General features: G+C 38.8%; 1 protein-coding gene across 1 annotated transcript; it reads left to right on the top strand.

The window, feature by feature from the left end:
* The first annotated feature begins 548 nt into the window (after window positions 1-548).
* rgrb (retinal G protein coupled receptor b) lies at window positions 549-7,053 on the top strand. Its single transcript, XM_080461466.1, has 7 exons — window positions 549-945; window positions 1,222-1,378; window positions 2,611-2,732; window positions 3,329-3,482; window positions 3,685-3,802; window positions 4,666-4,779; window positions 4,923-7,053. The coding sequence occupies exons 1-7, from the start codon at window positions 870-872 to the stop codon at window positions 5,061-5,063; spliced, it is 882 nt and encodes a 293-aa protein (XP_080317592.1). The 5' UTR covers window positions 549-869; the 3' UTR covers window positions 5,064-7,053.
* Window positions 7,054-9,192: the final 2,139 nt, after the last annotated feature.

Here is a 9,192-nt window from a genome sequence, read left to right on the forward strand (position 1 = left end):
AGGTAGAATCTGTTTGGTTAGAAGCTTCATCCATTTTCTTGGCAGGCTACAAGTTCGGAAGGGAGGTAAGGAGATGCATCCAAGTAATTGTCCATAATATAATTTGATAGAATAGATTCATGTTTGTACTTAAGTTTCAATTGGTCACATTTCACGAATCCAACCCACGAGCTGATACGCACTTCTTTGTGAAATGAACACATCCATCTATTCCCAAGTAACTGACTACTTCTATAGACCTAATATGCATGTTCTTGTGTTGTGAGATTAGGCCGGAGTACCTATTTAATTCTAAATAATGATGTGGGAGAACATGCGAAGTGGTTCACTATTAAAAGTGATCCTCTGAACATAAACACTAGTGGAGAAAACCTCTGAAGTTTCCCCAGACAGGAGGGACATTTGGCACAATAACACAAAGAGAGATAACGTCGGTAGTCTGCCATTCAAAGGTTAACACTGATTACTCTGTTTTCTGAAGGACTCCAAACAGGCTTTGGAGTTAAAAGACAACATTTCCCATGCTTCCATGCTCTTCCTTTATCGGTCCCTAAAGCTGAATTAGGTCAACCAAGAGGAAGAAAAACCCTGATCGCACCGCAGAGCGTCAAATCAACAACTTTCACTGTTGTGCGCAAACTTTAGTGCGCCCGCAAGAAGTTCGAAGGACGCCCGCTCCGCTCGTTAGGAAATTCCTCGGGGGATTGCAAAGTGGAAACGGGGGGGGGGGGGGTCATACTCAGCTTAGTCCCTTTATACCTTTTCACGTGAAAGAGCCTTTAAAAGGCGCCATTTTGTTGGGAAAGGGTTATTTGCTGCGCAGCGGGGAAAGCGTCTCTTGTGCAAAAGTTTGGCTTGTGCGCTTCAGCATGGCGGCGTACACTTTACCGGAGGGATTCTCGGAGTTTGACATGTTTACATTCGGCACTGCGCTCCTGGTTGGAGGTAAGAGAGCGAACATCTGCACGGTGCAGAGATTTAAAGAGACAGGTCCGCCAGAGAATAAAAAGACCAGTCGGTACAAAATGAGTGAAAATGTTTCTTTTGAAATGCAGCTTTGTAAACAGGAGAAAAAGCACATTCCCTTCATGTTTCAACGTTTTTCTACCACAAGGTTCAGGAGAGCGTCAGTGATGAGACCTCGCTGACAGATCTCAGTGGGTGAAAGTGATTCCATTCATTAAAGGGACATCTGATCCTCTGTCTTGCTTTCACTTCCAGGCATGCTGGGATTCTTCCTCAACGCCATCAGCATTTTGGCCTTCCTCAGAGTGAAAGAGATGCGCAATCCCAGCAACTTCTTTGTGTTCAACCTGGCCCTGGCTGACCTCAGCCTGAATATTAATGGACTCACTGCTGCCTATGCCAGCTACCTCAGGTAAGAGGCCACAGAGATACTCTCAGTTTACATAAGCACTACTTGGACTGTCGTCATTAAATAGGAATTTATTAAATATTCAGCTTTTATTTGTCCGTCTGTTAACAAGACATTGCAAAAACGACTGAGCAGATCTTCATTTAATCTGGTACACAGGTGCATTTTCATCAATAGAAGAACCCCGATACATTTTGGTGATCCGGCTCAAAATAGTCGTAACAATAGAACATTTCCATTTAGCAAAATATTGTCTTATCTTGTGTTCTTTCAAATTATGAAAGAAAATCACGTGATCACCAAACTAAAAAAAAAAGAAAAGAATAAAGGCAGTTGAACTGGATGTGGCAGAGGTCAGAAATCTCCGATTGTTCTTGTTTTACCACTAATTTTGTCAGTTTGGATTCATCAGCTTAATCATTACCAACAACACACATCATGATTATCTTACTTTTGCACAACAAACTAAAGCAAGACTCATCCTAACTCGGATGGACTTTAAAACACTATGGATTTCATTTAAAGCAAATATTTTGAAAGGACTATAGTTCTTAAGATGAAAAACAAGCAGTCATTGCGTTCAGCCGTCATTGTTCACTCTGGAATTCTTCAATTCCTGCAGCTTCAGGATAGAAAACGTTTGCCAACAGTTAAAAGCCAGTTTTATGAATGTGGGTAATTTTTATTCCACAGATCTCTTTTTTATGTTTAGTGAACACATTACATTGCTTCACCAAGTTCACCATGTCTTACGTTGATATTATTCAATCCAACTTTTATAAACCTGAATGCATTTAGATACCAAACAGCGGTGGGAAGATAAATGTAACGTATTGAGTAATAACAGTTTGTAAGGTAGGCTAAGATAAATGACAAAGGTATTTCAATTGATTTTCTAAGATTGTGCGTTCATGTCAGTGCCGTTTGATCCCAGCGTCTCTGTTTAGGCTTTGATATTGTCAGTCAATCAGTATAGTAAGCCCGTCTGAAATTAACCGAGTCTCGGTTAAAAGAGCAGTTGCTAATTCGGTGAATCATGTCCTTTTAATTTGTCATGTTCATGCTTCCCATTAGGGAGAATTGTAAATGGCTGTCCTTCGAGAATCAATGAGTTCTTCTGAATTCGCCTCAAAAGACGATGTGTTGCAGTCTCTGCCTTCATTGTTCCGTTTTTATAAGTCAGTTTTGCATCTTCATGCTCTTTATTTGACACACGTGTCTTTGTCTTTCTTCAGGCAATGGCCGTTTGGTCAAGAGGGGTGTGGCTATCACGGTTTCCAGGGGATGATTTCAGTCTTGGCCTCCATCAGTTTCATGGCCGCAATCGCTTGGGACAGATACCACCAATACTGCACCCGTGAGAGCACAGTAAAAGTCACAATCAGCTAGAATGACATCATAGCAATAGTGAATCACATTGAAGCATTGTGACAATACGTGTCATCATGAGGTCACAGTTATGATCACTGATGCGCAGCTTAAAATGAAAGAGTGAGAAAGTAGCTGGTGAAGACGTCTGTTCAGGTTCCTGAAGATAAAGGTTAATGTTGAATCTGTGTAATCGGAAAAAGTAAAGACTAGACAGTTTGCATTAATTTTATCAGCTATGCAGGTTATGTCAGTATTTACGGTTAATCTCCTGTAATAATTAATCAGTTAATACAGTTAAGTACATATTTGAGCTGCTGTGCATTCAGAGTAAAGCCCAATAAATCTTCTAATTTGCAGCATTATGCAACTAACTATTTCCTATTCAAGGTATATGTTAAATATATTTTTTAATATAATCAGGATAATAAGCACTTTTTGTAGAAGTTTCATACAGGACAGGCGATGCTTCATATCCTGTCACACTTGCTGTTGTTTCTATTGAAGAGCAGCTTTCATGCTCCGCTGCACGTTTGAACTGAAATGAACCACAAACACATGACTCCACGCACGTCTGTCCTGCAGGACAGAAGCTCTTCTGGAGCACGACTTTGACAATGAGTGCGATCATCTGGATTCTGTCCATCTTTTGGGCGGCTGTCCCTCTCATGGGATGGGGCGTGTACGACTTTGAGCCTATGAGGACGTGCTGCACGCTGGACTACACCAGAGGGGACAGGTACAGATTTATATATATATTCTCCTAATAAACGGTGATACATATATAGAAATGTCAGCATGGACTCATTTATCAGCTTCCTGTTTCCTGTTAGTGCATGTAATGTTCATTATTGCTGCACGACCCTCAGACACAGCAGCCCCCTGACTAATTTTCACAACTATTCACCTCATTACGTGTTTTCTTTGTTCTCTTCAAATAGGGACTACGTCACGTACATGCTGACTCTGGTGGTGCTCTACTTGATGTTCCCAGCATTCACCATGTTTTCATGTTACAATTCCACCTACAAACATTTCAAGAAGATCCATCACCACAGGGTAAACGTGCTGCAATTTGTTTTCACTGTGTAGGAAGTTGTGCGTCCTATGAGCTGTTTGTACAATTAGACGGCATCACAATGATGACCAAAATAATTTGCTCATTATTAGACAACTGCACAAAAGACTGATAAATGTGGAATAATAATAATAATAATAATAATAATAATAATAATACTTTTAAAAAAAATTATTTATTTTTTAATTAATTAAATTTTCTTTTTTTTTCTTTTTTTATTATTTAAAATTTTTTTTAATTATTATTTTATTTTTATCATCTGCTGTTGCCTGTGTTAGCTTTTCGTGCTATTCTGAACAGTATTTTTTGTCGAATTTGTTTTTAACGTACGCTACTCATCCATAAAGAAAAACAACAAAAGGGGTTATATTTGATAAAATGCAAAAAAAATAAAGTACCTCCCAATAAAACACAAAAATAGAATCCATGGTCAGTTTTTTTCAATTTATACTTTAAGATTCTACATGAATTGAATGCCGTAGGAATCTATTAACATGACTTGAGTCCGGTAAAGTAAAGTACCAATCGTAGCTAAACATTGTTGGAATAAAGAAACAATAGTAGAGAAACATGTCTCACCTCTCCCAACAATAGAAACAGTTAAATGCAGGGAAATGGTGAAGATTGGGCATTTGATAAGAACTTAACAGATTCTTTCTATTTTATTGCAAATTATACTAATAAAAGGATGGCATTTTTTTTATCTACCTTACATCCATCGCATTTACTGCTTTAACAGTGACCCTGCTTCTTAAAATGTTTTCCCTTGATATCGTTAGTGCAACCTTGTTGGAATCTGAATCCACTACATCCCATGTAACACTGTGAATTATCTCTGTCCCAGTTTAACACCAGTGTGCCTTTGAGGGTCATGCTGATGTGCTGGGGTCCATATGTCCTCATGTGCATCTACGCCTGCTTCGAGAACGTGAAGCTGGTCTCTCCAAAGCTCAGAATGGTGAGTGTTCACACGAGTGATAACGATTTAATGAAGCTTCTATTGAGAAATAATGAGACCAAACCTTTTTTTTATGTGTGTTTATGAGTTCCCGACGTCTGTTTTCTGCTATAAAATGTGCAACTGCTGCTTTTATTTCATAGATGCTTCCAGTTCTTGCAAAGACCAATCCTATCTTCAACGCCCTCCTCTACTCATTCGGGAATGAGTTTTACCGCGGAGGCGTTTGGAACTTCCTCACCGGACAGAAGATTGTTGAGCCTGATGTCAAGAAGTCTAAATGAAATGAAATGCGGGTGGAAAAAGACAAAAAATCCAGGAGCGACTCCCACTCGCCATGCTTCACATGCTAAGATGTTAAGTGCCTGAGCCATGAAGTTTTCTGTACAGTTGTGTTGTTCTCATACCACCGACTCGACACTAAATCAAAACTGAAGCCTCCTGGACTCTGGATTCATGTTAAATCTACAGAATGTGCCGCACGTAGTTTCAACAATTGTTTACATTGATTCCCCAGCAACTCTCCGTCCACACTGAAACCACAATAAACACAGATGCTGCCTCTCTTCTCCCGAATGCTTCATTTACCTTAAAGCAAGACGTTTTAAGAGATTTAGAATTTATGGCCGGGCAGTCCCTCCCGAGCTTTAACTAAACAGATGAATCGATTGTGTTCAGTTGGACTGCGAGCTGTGATGTAACCTCTATTAATAGTCAGGAGGCTTTTGCTGTGTTAAGACTCTATTACGCAATTATGCTTCACCTGAGCAAACCGACTTGAATTCCTCAGGACACAAACTGTTCAGGTTGTGAGCAAATCATAATCCATCGACAAGAGGTAAATTAACCCTTTATCAGGCAACTGACCACATTTGGTAACTTGATCAATATAGATGCTGCATGTGTAGGAGTCATCAAGGAATGATTTGTGAAAACAAAGACAGCGCATGACACTCTGGCTTTAAACGTCTCACATGGCGACATGAACACTGATTTGTTTTGCTGTGTCATCTCGGGAAAATCGTGTTTTAAGCTGTGGAGAATTGTGATAATAGATTCACTGGAAGCGTGTTTTATCAAGCTTGGTTAAATATTTCACATTACAATAATATCCAGAGACAAGATGATCCCATTTAGACACGTTTCAGGCTCCAAATCATGAAATATGTTCAATTTGGTCAGTTTTAGATTTTTGTTACAGATTTTATGACTATTTTTTTTATTTTCGATTGAACCTTTATTTAACCCTTTTTGAGATTGCAAGATCTCTTTTTCACGCCGCCCTGATGAAGACAGCAGCAGCATCAAGCTACAATGATATTTAACAACATTAGAAAATACATTCTAACTTCATTCATCCCACAAGGGGCAATTCATTGGAAGCTCCCCAGTGTGCATTTAAATTCACGTAAGCAGTCAGTCAGTAAAGTAGATGGTCAATCATTGAATTATTAATCTGTCAAAGGAACAATTATAAAAAAAACACTATAAAATATACAGAAAAGCAGTTCCAGAATCAGAACTTATTAGTTTTGTCACTTTATTTTTGTAACTTTAAAAGTTTCTTTTTTTCCTTAAATTACCAAAACTTTTGACTTAATGTAGTATAAGCCCTATAATGGATTCACGCAAATGCAGTTCCTTCGTTAGAGTTTTCACATTATTATGTCGGATCATTAAAAACAGGGAGATTCGGGGGATTTAGGTATAAAGACGAATGTTCCTTGCCCACACATAAAAATGTTTAGTTTATTAGTTGTTGTTTTTTTCTGGGAAAAAAGTACAGAAAATATTAATCTTCAAGAAAAGATGCTTTATGTCAGATTTAGCCGTGGCGAGTTTCCTTCTGCAGTCCCTGGGCAGGCACCCAACATTAAAAAAAACATATAACAAATATAACCCACGGTAACAAGTGTCACATTTACAAGACGTGTTACACAGTCAGTGAAGTCAGGGAGAACTGATGACGGCAAACACTGCGGTTCTCCAACCCGCTAAACGCATCCACTCCAGAAATAAGTCGCAGTGGGACCAAGGACTGTGTCACACTAACCTCAGAGGTGACACTGTTATTGGCAAGTGAAATCCGCTCACCGTCAGTGGCGGTGTGATTTAACAAAGTGGGAGTCATCGCCAATCAGCAACACCCACACAGTGCCAAGAGTCCTGAAATAGTCACGCCGTGACAAGGGAAAAGGACCAGAGTGGCGCATCTCTGCATTTGATTTGTATGTCGCTGAAACAGGTGTTAAAATTCATTAAAGTCAGACGTGCAAAGATCAGTGGATTACTAAGAGCTACACTATCACAGTGAGGAATGTGAGGGTGTGATGTGGATAGACCCAATCAGAGGACAACCTTTTCTCATCTATAACAAAATAGAATAGGCAACATAAAAATAAGACTTTATTCTGGACGTAACGGTTTAGAACTTCTTTAAAAAAAAAACATTTTTTCAGGTAGTCCCCCAAGACACTTTTCAGACACGGTCAATTGTCTCGTTTTAATGTTTTTATTCCTTTGTTGAATCTGTTTACGTTCGTAGTTTTTTTAATTCATCAATTCAGTTATACAGATATTGCACAATAAACATCGAACAAATCAGACAAAAATAGAAATTAAAAACTCTCCATATGAACTCGTGGCACAGAGAATGTGGTGAATATCAGTTGAAAAGCTAAAAGGTGAAAGAAGACGACTCTCGTGAATCTGACTCGGGATGTTTCTCTCTTCACCAGCAGGGCTTCTGTGTCATCAGGGTCATTTGTCCTTTAAGCTATTTGGAAGCTCTTCGTCAGGTATTATATATGGTGGGAATATACTCATACGCCTCCTCAAAGCTGCTCCGCTTTTACTCGGTGTGATCGGAGCTTTTCCCAGGAGGGACTGAAGAATCCAGCAGATTAGCATTGAATTCTTAGAATCAGCCGTCCCTTTGAAAGCAGCTGATTACATGAGTGTGTGTGTGGGTTAGTGATCCAATCCAGTCGAAGCTGCAGATAGTTATAGCAACAAGCACAGCGTAAGAAGGTAGATCGTCCTGTGACAGACAGGTTTAGCCACACTGAGCTCTGTTCCATCACATTGCACCAAGATTCAGACGACAACCTTTTTTTCTTTTTTAATTCACTGGAGGAGTCTAGATTCAGACGGTGTGAAGTGAAGCTGATCGATCTAATGACAGAAACAGACGGAGGGGATAACATCTGTGACGTGCCCAAATTTGACCTTACGGGAGCTTCATTCGTGAATCGCGTCACTGAGAATCATCTAAAATGACACATGTTGTAGGACAAATGTCTGATGTCAAACGTCTGTCCATCTTGCTTTATTCAACTGGAGCTAATCCAGGCTGAATGTGGATGAAATGCAGAGAATACCTGGAGCAGATCACGATCCATCACTCGGCCAAACACAAACGCACACTCTCATCCACCCCTACGAGGAATATAGTGTCAGCATTTAAACTCAAATGTATGTTTTTAAAATGAGAACCTTAAAGTCTTAAAGCCAAGAATCAGAATATGGACGTTATTAAATGTGTGGAGAGAAATACTGCTGCAACTACATGTGACTTTTCATCTTCATTATTTGACATTAAAGTTTCCGTTGCGAAACTATAAAACATCCACTTTTATAAATGTGACTGTGGTTTGAAGACTTGGCCATTATAAAGTGCGATTTATTATCAATAAACATCAAAACACAAATAAACACACATTTAAAAAAAAATAAATAATAATTCTGTAGAAGCATTTCTCACTTTGTATATCTTTTTAGTTGAAACTATCCACAAGGATCATATTTGTTGAATTAATTTGATTTCAATCAAAAAATGTATGCTTCTCGACTAACTAACTAACTAACCAACTAACTAACTAACTATGCTTGTATAAACTCCTCAGAGGTGCAGTTTGGCCTGTTTACATTGACAAAAATAAAAAATAAAATAAAAATAAATCATGTTTCATGAGCATGTTTACTCTTGTACCTGTGAATCCAGGTCAGAGTTGAGTTCTATTTCATCAGAGTCTATTGAACATTATATACATTTCAGTCCACAGGTCAGACAGCGGACACGTCACACGATTAAAACCAGGAGCTGGAGCTGGGTTTATGTGTTATGCAATGCTGGTGTTTATCTAATCTATTGTTGTGAGAGTTTCAGGGTGAAAATGTGATTTTATTACATGTTTGATATCTATTGTGCAATTTCCATGAGTTCATTTTAAAGGATTAGCTCATATTTGCGTCACTGGACATCTAAAAAGTATTTTGTTTAGTCCGGTTCATTGCAGTTTATAATTCTCCGGCCAAAACCCTCGTAAAATGTCTCACATCTATACGCTCTTATTTGTACAATAATATACAACTTAAAAAAGTGAATATACCTGTCACTTGTTCCGAGCATTT

Source organism: Lipophrys pholis (genome assembly GCF_963383615.2).
Source record: "Lipophrys pholis genome assembly, chromosome: 1".
Taxonomy (NCBI): domain Eukaryota; kingdom Metazoa; phylum Chordata; class Actinopteri; order Blenniiformes; family Blenniidae; genus Lipophrys; species Lipophrys pholis.